This window comes from Dermacentor silvarum, chromosome 4 (assembly GCF_013339745.2).
Source record: "Dermacentor silvarum isolate Dsil-2018 chromosome 4, BIME_Dsil_1.4, whole genome shotgun sequence".
NCBI classification, from domain to species: domain Eukaryota; kingdom Metazoa; phylum Arthropoda; class Arachnida; order Ixodida; family Ixodidae; genus Dermacentor; species Dermacentor silvarum.
The window spans coordinates 38,365,438-38,384,102 of NC_051157.2; the positions used below are offsets into that span (position 1 = coordinate 38,365,438).

Below are 18,665 nucleotides of genomic sequence, written 5' to 3' on the forward strand. Positions count from 1 at the left end.
TCATTTTGTTTTCTATACATTTGATTTAAATTGGTTCGGAGGCTGACAAATAAGAACATTTCTGCTCCTTACAAATAATTCAGCGGGCAGACTTCCGTTTTGGAACTAAACAACAACTTCCTCCTAAACTAGCGTCGTGAAACTCGAGGGAGATACATAAAAATTATTAAAGTGGTTGAGTGTTCAAAGGCCCTCAGTCCAGAGTGGCCCAGGGACCAATATTTAATGCTAAGTTAACGGTTTGCGTGATTACTATTCTCCTGTAGAGTTTGCGTACTGGCTCTCTTAGACCTACTTGGTCTGCTTTGCTTCTGCGTATCTCAGAATGTGCTTGAACATCGTTCAGCATTTGGGAAGTAGGAACACAACGACGCCATGACTTCGCGATACAGGAGAGTGTGAACCCACGCACACACACGCACACACACGCTCACCAGCTGGATTCGAGTCCCATCAGGTCGTGCTCTTCCTCGACCTCCTGCTGGGGACCGCCCTTGAATTTGTACTCTCCTTTGAAGACGAAGTGAAGCGTAATGTCACCGTAACACAGCCGCGGGTCAAATCCGTTGAGAGTGGAGTACTTGATAAGGTCCCTGTTGAGAAGAGTTGAGGAGCATGGGAAGGTAGGCCACGTTAGACGATGACGACAACAGCAGCAGCAACAACCACCTGGTTCATGGTGAAATAAATTGCTGGAGCCCAGTGGGATGACTAACTGGTATACATGCGCTACAGAGACGAAAAAAGTGCTTATAAGTGTGCAACTTGCTCGAAAGTGTACCACGCAAAGGCATCTCGGCTGTGAAGGTCTCCACTGAGAAGCGTTTTTAATCAGGAATGTGTATTGTACCTTCGCTGAACTCGCTCTGAAAGGAACCTTTATTTAGTTCATAAGTACTGTTGAGGGGGGGGGGGGGGTGGGGGGATGAGCAGCAAATAAGCACCGAAGGCGAGTTTATTTTAACGTTAAAGTATTCGAGCATTCTTGGACGTCTTTCCGCAACCACTTGCCACAAGCCCTTGCCATAGAAATTCACCGTATAGGTTCCATTGAAACAATAGGACAAAACGTAGACCAACTTGAGTTTTTATTCATAAATCTGGTCAATGTTTCTTTCGCAAGAACTTTGGTTTTGCGACTATATCGTAAACGCATGCGTGCGATCAAAAGCTTTCCTTATCTGTTAGAATGACTAGGAGATTGTTTGAAGTATCATTATCGTACTGCCGCAAGACGTGACGGAGTTGCTTGATTCAACAACACGTTTCATAGCCAAGCAAACAAACTAAGAAGATTTAAAAGGAGTCATTGCTAAACTAGTTGGTACAAACCAATGTACATTCTGCAGTAGCACGGAATGAGACAGCGTGGAGGAAGAAATGCAGAACCGTCGCTACTCACTGCTAGCATTACTGCTGACCATAGCCGAACAAATATACACATAAAAACACATCTGCACAAAGGTCAACAAACATTACAGCAAATTTATTTTAGAAAAAAGAACTTTCACCAACGAATAATGCAAAAAGACACTTTGCGCATCGCACTGTCCGTAACTGTAACACTCGGTATTGTAAGCATAAGAGACACTAGACAGGAACACGAATAAAATGGCACGATAATGATCAGAGCGTTTCAGATAGAGCAGCCTTTGCGGAAAATTTTACGTTTGAAATATTCATGGACACGTCACGAGAAGCTGAAAAAATATTTTTTGTACCGAAACTGAAAAACAGAACACGTGACACGTGATCCAGAACTTTCAAAACTAGTGTACATCGGTGTAAACTCCTCAGTGGGACCCTGAAGTGGCTATTCATAACTAGCGTGGATACTCAGGCATAACCTCCAAGAAGAAGGTGGTGCCTGCGGCTGTCAGCGGCGTGCTGAAAAATCGAGAAGGCAACCTGCTGTGATTTACGTCATATCCGCTCGCCACTAAGTGCACACGTTGTCTTTCTAGATGCTGTTTGAAGACTGATAATAAGAAAGTTTGACAATTACCAGTCCTGCTGCAGCTGTCACAAGATTACATCAATAGTATATACTAGAGGTGGACGAATGTCAAAAACTTTCGAATATGAATCGAACGGGAATAGTAAGTATTCAGTATCGAATCGAATATCGAATAGTCAAACGCAGACACATAGTTGAAGCAGGGATATTTATTTCGGTATAATTACGTAACACGCTTGTACTAACTAGGGCTAAAAAGGCAGCGAATTACAAGGGAGGAATGGTCAGTTTTATACACAATATCGAAATCACAATATCAAGAAAACATGTACAAATAACTTCTCAAGATATATACAGCTTGGTAGCAATGAAGTTTTCCATGACTGAACATCTAGTGGTACGAATAGCTTAAAAAAAAAAAAACGTTAAATAAATGGTTACTGTAGAAAAAAAAAGGCTGTTGACGGACTTGTGTACCGCAAACACATTTAAATGAGCCCACTGCAAGGAAAGTATCACTGGTTGTAGCGTAAAAGATGAAACTGCTACTTGACTAGACATACAAAAATATTAACGACAGATTACCAGCAAATATCATGGTTGTCAAGTGGGCTTCCGCCTCGAAACCAAAACCAAATCGATCATTTCCCATTCTGTATCCCCATGACTTCGAAAACGTTACTCATTTTTTCACTTCTGATAATTCTTGATACTTTGCTTAGTAGACAGATAGCAGTAGCAATACTTTAACAATAGGTTGTAGTGAAATATTTTGTTGGTTTCGAGTATTTGAAAGGACCGGACCGAATAGTTCCTTTTCGAATACGAATAGTTAGTGCGTAATATTCGATTCGTATTCGAAACTTTGAAACTTCGAATATTCGCCCACCCCTAGTTCATTAGCAATTTAGACAAAGTCAAACTTTGTTGCAGTTGGTTTTCAATGACACATCTGTGTCACGTTTTAGAAGAGAAATTAGATATTGTTGCAGTTTTTTTTGCAACTAGGTGTGACCTAATCGACTTTTGTACGCATGCTAGCTTACGTGCGATTTTGCCGAGCTGCTGCCGACAAATTGACTATAGTTGTCAGTAGCGTCCTTCCTATCATTCTCAAGGCGTCATCAGAGTATGAGAAAGTGAAGCGAGGCACATGATGGCGTTAACTTGCTCCGGAGATATTGCTGGGCTAGTCGGTTAGCCATCATCGATCTGAAGGCAGTGGGCTTGAGACATGGATGAACACTAAATTACACAAACACAAGCACAACTCAAGCACAACTCAAGAGCAAACAGTCGCAACTCTGAACTGAAGTTCTGAGTTGCAATTCTGCGCGTGTTTGATTTAGTGTTCGTCCCTGTCTGAACAAGTGCGCTGCCTTTAGAATGATGATGGCTCGAGCAACCTGGCTCGAGCAACCTGTTTGCTCACTTGGGCAGTTGCTGGAATTCGGGGCAGAGCAGCTTGATCACCGGGCCGAAGAATCCCTGCGTGGTCTTCTGACATTCGTCCAGGACATACGTGAGTGGTATACTGTTCTGAAAAAAGTAGGCGCACGCGTATATCGGGCCCTGCCTGGAGCAAAATTGTACGCGAAGCACATTCTATTCATAAAGCGGGCCCAGTGAGTGTGGCCAGGTAAGTGCTGCATTCTTAAGTCGAGAAATCATGCTGGCTGTTGAGGTCCACTCACTGACAGTTAAATTGGTATTTTCACTATCGACGAAAATAGGCGCAGTGTACTTACATAAGCCAGCATGGTGTCAGAGGGTCTCTTCTTCATACCATGCAGGCTGATGATCTGGCCTTTGCTGAATATGCCGACATTGATGAACTTCAAGTTGTTCTTTATTTCCATTGTGAATTTTTCCAGGAAAACGGGGTCCTTGAGGAGAAGAAGACAGCTGTCAATTTTGAGCATTTGTTTGAAAGCACGTGGTATCATTCAGCATTTGTTTTTTAAAGCGAAGCCTCCTATGTCTTACTGATTCGTCCGTGAACGCCGAAAACGCACTGCAGTATAGCCAACTTACACAATGGAACTATCTGCGCATCTGTGCACACAATAGAACAATCTGCGCATCTGCGCACACAATCGTAGGACACTACAGTTTACATTCGCAATTGTACCGATAAGCACAATGGGAACTGCGACGCCACGTACCCAGACGAACTGTATATATCTGCATTGCATTACGCGCGTCACGCAATGCGTTCCCGGCCGTCACCATGGGTAGGCCGGGGGTGCAACGCACGGCAGAAGAGGAGGCTGCCGTACGCGAACGTTAAGCGCGAGCGCGATCGTGCCCGTAAGGCCGATCCCGTGTACCGGCAACGGCATGCAGTCCGGGAAAGTGTGAGTGTGTGCGTGTAATCAACGGCTACATGACCTAATATAAAGACTATGCAATTTAACGAAATGTGTCTTCATTCAACTTTAACGTTCAAAAAATACAATCCTAAACAAGCAATCAAATCACATATGCATCGCATCGGGTCGCTCAGCATTTCTTGAATTCGTTGCGTGGTCGTTGACTTTGGACTTAGATTCAGTTTGCACGAGCGAAAGCTTCGCGTTCAACCATCTTTCGTTAAGAAAGGGGCTTTGACTTTTTTTTTTGTGACAACGTCATGACTGGGTTGGATCTAAAAGAAGTTTCGTAGCCTTCGCCACTTGCAGCCCCACTCACCCTTGTCGACAGAACAAACTGAGTGCGCTCGATGGGCTGGTTCCTAGATTTTGCCCGCGTCTGAATGTCCTCGCTGTCACCAACTCTCTTCGACTTTTGGCCACCTGCGACGGCGGGTTTGCGCGATGTTAGACTCAGATTCACGAAGAGAGTTGCGGGCAGAAATGTAGAAACCGGGCCCTTAACCCTTTGTGGGCCAATGATTCTTGCGGGAATCACAGTGCTTTGAAAGAAATATTCGACACGGAAAACAACAAACCGAAAAATAAATCTCACAATTCCGGATGTCATCGTCTCTAATTACACATTTTGTCGACGTTCTGCTGAAGATAAACGTAGTTCTCCGTGGTACATCGTGAATGCCCATGTGTCGCATGACGCTGATGTCGGACTTGTGTGCCGTATCGTTGGAGCCTCCTGTCAAGGCATATTCGCTGTCTTGGGTGGCACAGAATGGTATTCTAAAATTTATTGCCATGATTCACACCTTTGCGATTGTGAATTACTAAGTTCAAAGAACCATACAATGTCTACGATACGTTTAGCTGTTTGCCGTCAATGACAAAAAACCTTTGATATGCCAAAAATTCCACTGAGAAATTTTTCTTGATTTTTTGTCTATCTTGTCATTCAGATGCATGAATAACAATATTTTTGCTTCAGTTTTAAAATTCGGACCAGGAATCGCAATTGTTAAACCTCGTATGTAACGCAACCCATATGTTCAATAGTCTCGTGTGATAATATGCGATAACATGTTCGCTGTGATGAATGTCTACGAACTAGGGGTAGATAACGGGAACAAAACAGGCAAAATATTTAAAGATAAATGGTTTTTCTACCTATTTTTTTCGTTTGTCTGTTCTGTTTGCGTTATATCTGCAGCAAAGAGTTACTTACGCTCGACAACCTTGTGTTTGATAACGCTTTACTTACTCTGTCATATGTGTTTTGAAATGGCTATTTAGTCGCGTAAAAGACATGGGGTGCATGGGGTGCATGGTTGGCAGCGACGAAAGCTAAGAATAGCGTAATGGTCCGGAGCACTAACTTAATACCATACTAGAAGGTTTTGTCTCAGGCCATCACATGTGAAACGCTGGACTAAATTTGCGCGCTAAGAACACACTAACATACGTAGTTTACAAAATTGCGATACAAATGTGTATACTTATTGCGGCATTATTGAGTAGCACATTTTAAAATTATATTTTAATGTTAACAGATTCTTGTTAATTTTGAGTACACGAAAAAATACATTATGCAGCTTGAAAAAGTCAATAGGAAAGCTGTTAGGTTTATATTCGGCAAATACAGAAGAGAAGACTCACCGTCACAGTTAATGCATTTACGCAACATTCAAACATGGAAACCCGCAGAAAGAGTGCTCGATTGACATTTCTTTATAATAGCCTATCAGGAAAAAATAAATTCAAGCTTCCAGAGTGCATTAAGCTTCCTCCAGTGAGAAGGACTCGTAACGTTCATGGCCATTCACTTGCTGCAGTTTTGGCCGAAACTAACAGTTTTAAATAGTTTTTTCCCTAGAACAGTGAAAGAATGGAATTCATTACCGCCATCTGTTTTTTTCCTCACAAGATTTTACTGGTGCACTAGGACGTCTATTTACCTGCTAAAATTGTGTTGTATGTTTTTATGTATCTTGTCTTGTGTTTTGTATCTGTGCGCTATTAAAATTACATGTTGTTATTCTTTTCATTGAATAAGAATGTATTATTTCACTCATGTTTAGGCTAAGCATTGGCCTGCAGTATTTTAAACTAACTAACTAACTAACTAACTAACTAACTAACTAACTAACTAACTAACTAACTAACTAACTAACTAACTAACTAACTAACTAACTAACTAACTAACTAACTAACTAACTAACTAACTAACTAACTAACTAACTAACTAACTAACTAACTAACTAACTAACTAACTAACTAACCAGCTAACTAACTAACTAACTAACTAACTAAATAAATAAATAACTAGTTTTCGCCCGACAGTCACCGCAACTGAGCATTTTCTTTGAATAGCAGCAAACTTTATGACAAATAGATTCAGCGTTTCTCGAATAAGCATCTATTGTGGCTTATAATCTATCTGAAAAGAAAAATCGAACCTCCCCCCCCCCCCCCCCCCCCCCCTCCCCGAAAGAAAGCTTCCTCTTAATGAGGCTATAGTTCGCCTTAAAAAATAGAGAACCGAAAAAAAAAATGATCGGACCGAGCAGACTAGCCAGCGTCGTCTTCGTCGTGACGAGGTGCTCTTTGTCTTGGTTTCCTCTATCGCGGATGCTCCCGGGACTGGTCCTGTTTGATCGGCAGTCTATAAAACAAGAAGCGGCAGTGGTTTCCCGGTTTACTATAAGGCTAGCAAAGGAGCCCGACGCTTTTCGCACACACGCCAAAATGCACGTGAACTATGCCCAATTCATGGTTGCAGAGACTACGTTATCTACGTTATCCACTGAAGCAAGCACGGAGTGTTTCAATGACTAGCGGGTATCTTGTCTTCTTGCCTTAGCTACGTTGTTCCTATGTGTCTTTTTTTTTTCGCTACTGAGCAGAACATCTAGCCTTGATTTGTCACTAATAGCCCCCGTCGGCAGAGAGCTATCCCTCTGTGTGCAAAAGATACCAAAAGGCACCCGTGGATGTGAATTTCATTTATTAGAAATTTCAGGTGCCGTAGTCAAATCGTACCTATACTGGACCCGAATTCAGCACACAAACGCACTTAAACGATGCAGAATTGCAATTACGCTGCCTGGTTATGAGCAATCGCAATTCAAGAAATTGTAGGGGGCTCTGTTAGTCTTGTACGCGGACACTGATTAGACTCACTCTACGCCGTCACGTGAGAACGACCGCACTGTTCAAGGGCAACCTGGAGTTACCGGTCACTCGAAGATGTGAACGCTGTGGAAAGCTGCATTACGTCTTTTGGATCGGTTATTACCGTACCGAACAAAGCTACCAAAAGTACCGAATTAACGGAGTCCCTCAGTCGCGCATGCCGTAAAGACAGTCTGGAGATTATCAAGACTGGCTTTGAGAAATGCTACATATCCAGTTCACTTACTGACTCCCGATAACGCCTGCGAAGCATCCGAGAAAGAATACTTCTCTGGCAGTTCCTACGTGGATGCAGCTTGTGGTATCGACAACCGTGATTTAGTAGCAGAGCTTATGGAAAAAAGAGGTGTCTCATGTTCAAAGCTTCTCGTTATTCTGGAAGAACGTACGTCAACCTACATTCGAATTGGAAATTGTTTATTTCTCGGTAAGTTCAATACATAGGGGTCTACCTATATTGGTGTTCGATCTATCTTCGAGTAAGTGCAGTACGTGATCACGCGCCGCCGATACTCGAGATATTTCGAAACTGCCCTCGTGCTATAGATTGCAGTCCGACCCTGCGTCGAATAGCTGTACTGCAGTATCACTCGTTGATATGCTGAAGTAAAGGAAGTTATCTTCGTATTTGACGTTTCGGTTTATAGACTCCTGGGAACTGAAATACTTTAGTGTTAATGCAAACCTGTCTTGCCGATCACGCGCGACATTGAAGAATACTGAAACGGCACACAAAAGCGGACTCTCGCGCAGTATATATATATATAGGCTATCAGGGATGGTCCTTTTCTTTTGCATCACTTGGTTAGCATGCCAGTGGTCTTTCTTCTGCCGGCACTCTTGTGCATGAATGAACGGCTAGCTCTGGCTGCCGGTTATCAGACAAGGATAAAGTGAACACTTTTTGAAATTGCATTACGGGGAAATAGCGCAAGAAACAAAGACAAAAAAGACCGACTGGACACCAGCTGTCCAGTCCGTCTTTCTTGCCTAGTTTTTTTCGTGCTGTTTACCACTAATGAAGCCGCATACCAACAAGCTCAAGCTCAGTCCCTTTTAAAACATATTTCTTTTGAAACTGGTTTGATAACATACCTTGTGGGTTTGGGCTTGCTGTTCCACTGCGGCTTGCTTGTGCCATTTGAATTCAGACTTTCTTTCTACTCTCATCGTGACTCTGCATTCGTAAAGTCAACGTGATTATTATTATTATTATTATTATTATTATTATTATTATTATTATTATTATTATTATTATTATTATTATTATAATATCAAGAAATACCAGAGCGCAAGAAAGCACGCATGCCTGTATTTTTTTCTTACTTTTCCCCGTGCTTGGCCAATAGTTTGTAGGCTTGCTTAATGTCGGTGACGTCTGTACCTTTGATTGACACCACGAGATCTCCCTAAAAGAAAGACGGAAGGAGGACTTCAGAATACTATTTCGCCGTTGTAAAGCTATCCGTGATAAAGGTTATCAAATACTGCTTGAGAGTTACGAAGATCATAGGCTCATAAAAAAAGGCCGTATCAAGGGCAAGCGGCGGCAAGTGAGCTTTGCTGAGAGTGTTTAAGTTACCAATAGCAAATCAGACTGTTCAATTACCTGGCTTTCTAAAATTTGTACCCAACAACAACAACAACAACAACAACAACAACAACAACAACAACAACAACAACAACAACAACAACAACAACGACGACGACGACAAAGTAGAGATAAAGATGCTACTACATTGTTACCTCAATAAGTCCGCCGGCTGCGAAGGGGGAGTTCGGTGCTATGGTGTCCACGACGACGCACTCTCGAAACCTTCCTTCTATTAATTTCTGTCAAAGGAACAAACAAAACACGTGCTTGTTGATGTGTGCTTGATTTACTCCAACTTGTTTGCTTCGCATCGTTTATTTTGTTTCATTTCAATAATGACAATCTGAAGTGGCAATACATCATTCCTACTAAGTAGGCATATTTCCTTCAGTTGCAATTGCAACCACTTTTTGTAAGAACGCCATAAATAAAAATACAAGAAAAATCTGCCAGGGAGATCTGTGCTCAGGCACATCAACCTAGCTCCTGTTACATATCAGCCAATAATCACCCACGGAATTAACGGAGTCGCGCAGTGGTCGCTGTTACCTGAGCTTACCTCCTTAAGTTCGACCCCAGTGGCATGACCTCTTTCCTTGTTTATCTCGAGTTCGATAGGTATCCAAGACGTGCCGACAATATTGTCCACGTTGATCCATTGCGAGTCCTCTGGATACAAAATGGGCCGATTTTCGAGAGCAGGTACATAGCAGTAGAATAAGAGAGAAAAAGTGCCGAAATGCAAAGCATTGTAAAACATACATTTTTTTTTCATCCTCCACAGAGGCATAATAATGACTGTATGAACAAGATTTCGCTAACAGTAGGGTATATGTAAAGGAGTATCGACTCCATAAGAATGATGGAATCGACAGCTGCCTAAAAAAATGCAGACAATATTTTACGCGTCAGCATGCCTTCAAGTTGAAGCTTTATGTATCTAAATGCGCAGGAAATGAGAACGTATCTTGCTCCACATAACTGAACATTGCAAGCATTCTTATAAGCGTTCTTGCATTTGAAAGCGGAAGTTGAATTTTATACTGTGGCGTGAAAAAAAAAACAACATTTATTTAGGCCGTACTTTTTTAAATAACAAATTCTGCGAATGGAAGAAAAAATATGAAACAAGGTTTGCCGACCTTATCTTCACAATGAACGTAAATATTCAATACCGTTAGCATAAATGGGTGCTATGTGAAAATGGGCGTGGATTGAACATTGAACTCTTCTTAATGTTTACTACCGATTTGTGAATTGAAAGTTGTGCATAACTCGCTTACGGAACGTAACAATTTGACGTATAGATGTAAACTAATATATTAAATCTGGCCGCGTTACATAGTCTAATGGATAACGCTTAAAGAACTGTGACAGAATGATACAGAATGATACAGAATGAGGGTGGTGTAAAAACTTTGGTGCTTTACTTTTTTATATTTCATGTTGAACCATTCGTTTCTCTCTCTCTCAAAAAAAAAATCCGACGTCTTAAATAAGCACTTCTCATCCAACGGCTGGTAAAATTAAACTTTCTCGCTTAAACGCCACGAACTTGATTTGAATTGACTGAGCGGTCGCCTAATGAGCGTTTCCCACGGATCGGAACAGGGGAATTGCTGTGTGGCTTCAAGCTAAAGCGTCTCTCCTCTTAAAGCGACACTAAAAAGAAACATTCATTGAGCTGTATTAGTAAATTACCCTTCTATAATCCCAGAAATGCCACTTTTACCGTGAGTGAATGTGTGGTAAACCAAAAAATACTCAAAAAAACGAAAGACGAGCGGAGACGCCCCCTTCCCGCACCAGCTCGCTCTTGACTTCGTAAGATTTTGACGGCGTCTGTATATACAGCTAGTTTTTTGATCGATACTGAGTGATTGAACTGTATTTTAGAACAGACAAAGGCTGCACTTTCCAAGTTTCAATAAGTTTTACGGGCACTACAAAGCCCAAATACAAAAACAAGTAATTGAAATCCGCGACACAATAATGATTTACCAGTGCTAGCGACTAGCGCAAATATATATATATATATATATATATATATATATATATATATATAGTGTGAGACGGCGCCCGGGACGAAGGCAGGACTCTTGTACTGTCACAAAGCGCGAAGACAGCCCACGAACACCAACCCGACAAAATGATGATGATTATGAGGATGTTTATATACACGTGAAGACGATGATGAACTGCACATTTAGCGCTCACAATATTATATATATATATATATATATATATATATATATATATATATTGAGGAACACAGATTACCAAAACACCGATATTTATTAAGGGCGAACCTGTGCCCAAGACTAAAAATACTGTGGTCGTGAAGAATCCCCGGCAGTCGCGTTCTAAAACTGGCGTCCAACTGTCTTCTTTCTTCTCGCGCCATACCTTGTGCGCGTGGCGCATGCGAGCCGGTTCCAACCGGGTACTCGTGCCACGAGGATCGCTGCCTGTTGTTGCCGAACAACACCACGGTACGGCGTGCACAGTGCCCAATACGAAGGGCGCGCAACTTGAGTGTGGCCAAGTTGTCGCGGCAATATATATAAGTTTAATCTTCATTCTCTCTCCTAAGAATAAACCTGTTACTGCGAAAGTATCGACAACAGAGTTATGGAAGTACGCTTTATCAGTTTACAATGATTTAGCGTTTCTTTTTAGTGTTTCTTGAAACAATGGTTTCTAAATGATAAACGATAAACGTGTAATGAGATTGTGGAAACAAGTATGATTGACTATTAATCACTTAATCCAAGGAAACCAAGCTGAGCTGACAATTTTCTGTCTTTTACAGCGTCAGCTGTTATGGGCTCATTCTAGTAGCCGTTTCGGTTCGCGATGGTGTCCGCCGCCGCCTGTGACCGTAACCGCTATCGCCGGAATTGTGAAAAAAAAAGTTACAGGCCTGCGCGGCACACGCAGCACAGTCACAGCGTAAGCTGGTTGAGCGGCGCAAGAGTAGCTCTAATTTCGGCACCACGCACAACAAGGTCTTCGCGGCAAAGTGTCTTCGCCTCGATTTTGACGAGAACGATTTGAACTGTCCGCCCGGCGTCGACGGCGAGCTGCGGCTTGTAATGCTCTCTGCACAGCAGTCTGCTGAGCCCGATGATGCCTGGTTGTAGCCACGCACGTAGCTCTACCATTCGCTTCTTGAGCAGCGGTTCGTACCTTCCGGGGAGACGCCATGACGTGTACCGAAGAGGTATCCAGAATGCGTGGCGCACATCTAACATCGGGATAGCATTGATTGCGTCGCATCGTCGCATCTGAGTCGCATCGCTTCTGAATCACATCTCGTCGCACGCGGCAGTTGCAGGAACGTTAACTAGATGGCGCCACCATACTGTCGGAGGCTCGGGTCGTCTGCGCCTGCCTAGGCGCGCAGGCGCAGAGGCGCAGGGCGCGTATAAAGGGAATATTTCTTCTGCCTGATAGCAAGCGCTTGCGTGGCTCAGTGGTAAAGTATCCGAGTCCCACGCAGCGGACCTGGGTTCGATCCCGGCGGAGAGCTGGTACTTTTTTTCGCATTTCCCGCGATAGCGGCTACGGGGTGGCGGCGGCGGCATCATCGCGACCAGAGACGGCTATTGGAATGAGCCCATAACAGCTTACGCTGTAAAAGGACCCGGTTCCCGCCGGGATCGAACGCACCATCTGCGTGGGAGTCAGATACTCTACCACTGAGCCACGCAAGCGCTTGCTGTCAGGCAGCGGAAAAATGCCCTATAAACGCACCCTAGGCAGGCGCGCAGGCGCAGACGACGAAGATGCGATTCAGACGAGGCGCGTAATCAACGCGATCCCGAGCCTCCGTTAGTATGGTGGCGCATCTAGTTAAGGTGCCTGCAAACGCAGCGTGCCCGACATGTAAGTAGCATATAGCAGTTGCATGCTGCATGTAACTGGACCTGGTTAACTCAAGCAGGCTAGGTGACTATTTGTCACCAGCCCGTTTTGAAGATTCCAATAAACAATCATCATCATCATCATCATTAACAACAACGTACCGTGCCACGGGTCAAGAGATGCGAGATGCGCCACGTATTCTGGATACCTCTTCGGTACACGCTATGACGTCTCCTCGCAAGGTACGAACCGCTGCTGAAGAAGTGAATCGCAGAGCTACGTGCGCGGCTACAACCAGGCATCATCGGGCTCAGCAGACTGCTGTGCAGAGAGCATTACAAGCCGCAGCTCGCCGCGGAGGCCGGGCGGACAGTTCAGATAGTTCTCGTCAAAACGAGGCGAAGAGACTTTGCCGCGAAGACCGCATTGGAGCTACTCTTGAGCCGCTCCACCAGCTTACGCTGTGACTGTGCTGCGTGTGCCGCGCAGGCCTGTAGAACTTTTTTTATTGTTACTGGCAATAATGACAAAAGTGGTGCCTCCTCCTCACCGATGGAGACCATGCAGTAGAGCTGGAAGGATCCCTCGCAGAGTACGAGCCTCGAGCACTCGACCACTGTGACCTCGAGCTTGCCGCTCTGACTGACCTTTTCATGGAGCGGCGGCGCGATACGCAAGTCCGGCAGCAGGATGAACGGCTTGATGCGGATTTTGTAGCTCGGGATCGTGTGCTTGTTGCGCAGCGTTCGTTTGATCTGTGGAATCCGCAGTGGTAAAATAAGAAAACTATTATTTACGCAACACAACACACGACACATAACACAACGCAACGTATCGTTCCACCACGCAAAGCAAAGCAACGCACGCACACACACACACACACACACACACACGCACACACGCACACACGCACACACGCACACACGCGCACACGCGCACACGCGCACACGCGCACACGCGCACACACGCACACACGCACACACGCACACACGCACACACGCACACACGCACACACACACGCACACACACACACACACACACACACACACACACACACACACACACACACACACACACACACACACACACACACACACACACACACACACACACACCTGCCTCTGCATTAGCAAAGGCAGCGGGCCAATGACAAACAGCTTTTACGAGTGAAAGCATTGTGAATTCGGACAGTTTTTTACCAATAAGTTTCTGAACACGTACCGTTGAGGTGATGATGTTTGCAATTTGTGGGAAGCTCTGGCCCTGGAGCGAGGATTCCACAGATATCACGATCTTTGGTTCCTGTCGGAGAGTAAACATTAGAGCTGTAGGTCGACGCTAATTCCGAATGTTGTGAATGCTAGAGCACCGCAAAAGCACGGTTATAACGATGCGGCTTAGAACCACAGATTGATAAAGGCGGGACACGGTGGCAGTTAACAGCAAAGAAATCAGCACGGAACCACAAGCTAGTGAACAACCAAACAAGGAAAAAAAATAATAATGTGCAGGATGGTTTCGGTTTCGAGATGGTTTCGTTTCCGTTTTCGAAAAGAAGTTTCGATTTCCATAATGTCCGCCTCTTCGAATAATCGAACTCAAGGACAAGAATTGTGCTACCTGCCACAGGCGATTATTAAAAATTTGTTAGCACTTAAAAATGGTCACCACGTATATAAATTCATAGCTGGCTTCGATATCACCAAATTTATGAAGTTTTTTCTGTAGCTCCTTGCCCGTTACCTCTGACAGTGGGACCAGATGAAATGAAAAGTATTTAAGAAGTTATACATTAGATCGGCAATAGCTTCACGTTTCGTGTCAGTCGAAGAAATCTTTTTGGATGATCATTCGACTGAGTGTGTCTTGCATAACTGACCTCGTAAAAGGCGAACGACCAGTGCGTGTAGGGCTTCCTGGAGAACTGCAGCCGGCTCTTGGCCGAGAAGTGGTTCACCTTAACTGCCAGCGATGCCACGCCACCGATGATGAGCTCGGCGTCCACGGCAAGAGTCACGCCGCCGGCGTAGTCCAGGCTGATAAAGATGTCCACTTCCTGCCAACGAAACGAAAGGCGGGTTTCCTCACGACGATTATTCATCACGTAGGCGTTACGTGGGACACAATCCCCAATCGGGGACACAATGATGACCGGCCGATTCATTCACGTGGCCAAACGCCGCCAGGAACACAATCAAGCCCTTACAAACGCTTTTGAGATTGGCGCGGTTAAGGCCGGCACGCAAGTGCTGTACACAAACAGGTGACGGTAGCTTCCAGGAGTGTTAACTATCAGTAACAAGCCCGTTAGCTGACTTAGCTTCTTACCTCGAGCGTTTTCCAAGTGTCGTGGAGAATGACGTCGTCGACGGAAATCTTCGTAAACGTGATGAAATCACTGTTGAGATCAAACTCGCGTAGCTGCAGCAATAGAAGTGCCGAAATGCCAAATTTAAGTTTCGCACCTGTGACAAGAAATGTTAGTTTGGCTATGCTACTGTTATTAAAGAGAAAAGAGCGATGTGCTTAGGATGTGCCATTTTAGGGAAAAGACGGAAAACTATAAGAAACGGTAATGAGAAACGCTGTGACATAACATATCGGGAAAAAAGGTGTTCAGCTCACTCAAATGAAATTTTTTGGTGGGTGCGCCTGGTGGTATTGATACAATTGTTCCGTAACAAATTTTACAGTTTCTCACAGCGTAAAAAAACAAAACAATAAAGTACTCGACGCGATAGCGCTTTGATAGGTCGGATAATGTAGTGTGGGAATTTCAAAGTTGAGTAACGAGCCCTGACTACATCGACAGCATGTTGACCAGACCGCTTGTTTTCATGAATTACTCACAGTCGTCGCCATAAAATGGGTTTTAAGGATCACATACACTAGAACAGTGATAATAATTATTAATATACAGGCTTAGTATTTTTAAAGGGGAAGCAGAGAAAGTGTTGTATGCGACCCTGACTTTCTTGTTTGCACGTATATGTGTATAATGCGCTGAAACGAAGTGGTGCACGTTGTTAGAAACACGTCAATGTATCTGCACTCGACATTTTTTTTTGTCGAATCACCAATAAACGAAGAAGTGTTCAGGGAAAAGTGTGAATCTTTAGTAGTGCACTACGGCACCGTTGCGCGAAACATAATTTGCTTTTTCCACCTAAAAAGACTAACGCAAATTAAACGTTAGTGCACTGTCCGCGACAACTTTTCTAACGTCATTGTCTGCTTTTAAGTCTAAAGCTACGTAAACACGAACTCGTCGCGCATATTCATAGTTCGCGACAATGAGTATATATGACAAATATACATATAAAGTGATACAGGTGGCGAGGGAGGCACTATGGCAGCAAATAATGCACTGCCTTGCAATGTTTTGCAGCGCACTTCAGAATGTTTCTTTTTTTTATGCAGGGTTAGCTCTTTTTGTCCTAGAGTACCGCCAAATCAACCAGGTTGAATAGGTACAGCTCTGTTCAGTGGTTTGGAGCGAGCCAAAACACCATTCGTTTGATTATGTAACGTGCTCACTTGAATTCTCTCGAATATCTTCCCGGCCGCACCACGTTGAGCTTCCTGGAGACCTTTGCTGATGGCGCTCAGGAGCAACCTTAAAAAAAAAAAAAGGTAAGCATGCATGGCAATGAGATGCGCGTAATGAGGATTACTTGCGCTATGGGAAATTGCGTGCCACTGTGCTTGTAATTCTGGCTAGACATAGTGGCATATATTTAGTGATGAATGAAATGGCCTCGTTTGTTCGCCTTCAGAAATGAGGCAGCAAACAGCTGTTTATACCGTGTTAGTCTTTTCTTAAGGCGGTAGCGTGCTCGCATGATGTCATCTGCACGTTTAAAAGTACATTTCTCCCCGGCCGCGTCTCGAATCTGGGCCCACTGCGTGGGAAGTAGTACTGTGATGATAACCCCGCAGCTCACAAACCTTAGACGTATAGGGCTCTAGCTAGAACAGCACACTTCGTCGTAGTTGTGGCGATTCTAGTTACGTATTTTGCAAATCAGGCTATCGCGAACGCGCCAGATACGCCGTAATCCGGGGTTTAAGTGTCCAGTCTGCTTTCTTCTCGTGGCACCCATTCGCTAATCTATAGTTAAAATGATAAATCTAACAACGTAGACCTGTAGTCATGACGTCGGAAGCGATCGTTATGCATTTCTTCAGGTCAAATACTTTTTCATCAGACCAAAGCGAATGCCTGCGCTGGGGGTCGCCGGGGCCCGTTACCTGCGCAAGAAGATGCTGTCCTTCCACTCTCGGAATAGGAACTGCGCCAAGAGGTTGGCGACGATGAGGAAGCCTCGCTGCTTGCTCCAGTTTCCGGGCTGCACCAGCCTCAGCAGCTTCTGCGCCATTGAGTAGATACACGTTGGTGCGCAAAGGCGCAACGCGAACGCGTTATGCTGTCAAAACCTAATTTGTCAAGCTAGACAGATAGCCGACTTTCCGGGCCTTTCTCTTTTGTGTGTGAAATGAAGTGTTCACACACAAAGTGTTCACCCGAGTGTCGATGTATACCGATATGTCGATGTATGCCGAAGTTTCTGTCAGATGTATACCGATCTCTAATGTGCCAGACTATCTATTAAGAATCAGTTATCTGATAGAAATTCACGAACGAGCTCACCTGAGGCAAGTGAATCGGAAGAAATTTGGCGAAAGGCTTGGTGCGTGGCCTAGGCGGAAGCTTCACCGACTTGTAGAAGCCAAAGAGCTCCAAGGCTATCATCATGAAGGCGCCGAAGAAAAACCCAGCGGCAACAACAGCGTAGAGCAAGAATTGCATGGCGTGGAATTGCTGCTTGGCGCTGGAGAACTACAATACGCCAGGCAGATTCGGTGGTCTCGTGCTGCTTCTCTGCCTTCGTGATTTCTCGAGGAGGCTCGTGTGCGCGTTTCCCACGTGTGTTTCTTTCTCGTCCCTTACATGTGGCGAATGTCTTGCTATACTTACTGTCATTACAGACCGTTGCTGCTGTCTTTGTGATCACGTAGTGCTTTCATTTCTTCCCTTTCCTGTTTTGTTTGTTTACTTTCCTTTTGAAGAGCAAGCAAGAGTCGGTTCACTTTTCCTTGGAAGTTGAATGTTGATGTTCATTCTCTCGCCCATGGCACTTACCCACTAGCAGGATTGGCGGCACACCGAGAAGTGAAAGAACTAGCAACAAATATTACAAGTTGGCAAAATCAGGCAGCTCGATTCTTCCTCTTTGTTCCTTTGAATCCTGTCCACTAATTCGAGGAGGACTACCTTATAGCATAGCAGGAGAAAGCAACCCACACTCGAGAAATGAGGTCACCCTTCTGTCACGCAAGTTCCGTAACGAGAACCCATACGAACTTATACTCTTATAAATTTTACCGTTTGACGAAGAAAAGCATAACATGTCTCCCTCAGCGAAATTACTTCGAAAGCAGAGTTTCGAACCAAGAACGAGACACGCACAGTGAAAGTCAGTAGAAGGCTAAACTTAATGTCACCAGTTAGATATTCGATTGTTGATATTCAGTCTGGTGAGTTGCACCGCACAGATTAAGACGTGTTGTTTTTGCAAATGCGTCGCAAAAGACCATTCTTTACGCAATAATGTGTCCCTGGTACACATACCTGCTTCCTTGGCGCACATCCAGTGTCTAAGAAAAGGCAGAGTATGTATGAGGCAAG

At 44.3% G+C, this 18,665-nt stretch overlaps 1 protein-coding gene across 1 annotated transcript; it reads right to left on the reverse strand.

Moving 5' to 3' along the window:
- Positions 1 to 430: 430 nt before the first annotated feature.
- Positions 431 to 17,786, reverse strand: LOC119448562 (uncharacterized). Its single transcript, XM_049665170.1, has 11 exons — positions 17,628 to 17,786; positions 17,228 to 17,346; positions 15,305 to 15,473; positions 14,856 to 15,032; positions 14,198 to 14,278; positions 13,527 to 13,731; positions 9,659 to 9,778; positions 4,649 to 4,752; positions 3,706 to 3,843; positions 3,390 to 3,496; positions 431 to 593 (listed from the first exon to the last, which is right to left on the reverse strand). Exons 1-11 carry the CDS (start codon positions 17,784 to 17,786, stop codon positions 431 to 433), a joined length of 1,542 nt encoding a protein of 513 aa, XP_049521127.1.
- Positions 17,787 to 18,665: the final 879 nt, after the last annotated feature.

What these genes read in the sequence shown, in the direction of transcription:
- LOC119448562 (XM_049665170.1), bottom strand. Translation starts at nt 17,786, where the DNA reads ATGCAATTCTTGCTCTACGCTGTTGTTGCCGCTGGGTTTTTCTTCGGC. An exon ending in CAAACATCATCACCTCAACG is followed by an intron (nt 13,732 to 14,197) that starts GTACGTGTTCAG and finishes CGGATTCCACAG; the next exon opens with ATCAAACGAACGCTGCGCAA. An exon ending in CTACTGCATGGTCTCCATCG is followed by an intron (nt 9,779 to 13,526) that starts GTGAGGAGGAGG and finishes TTTTGTATCCAG; the next exon opens with AGGACTCGCAATGGATCAAC.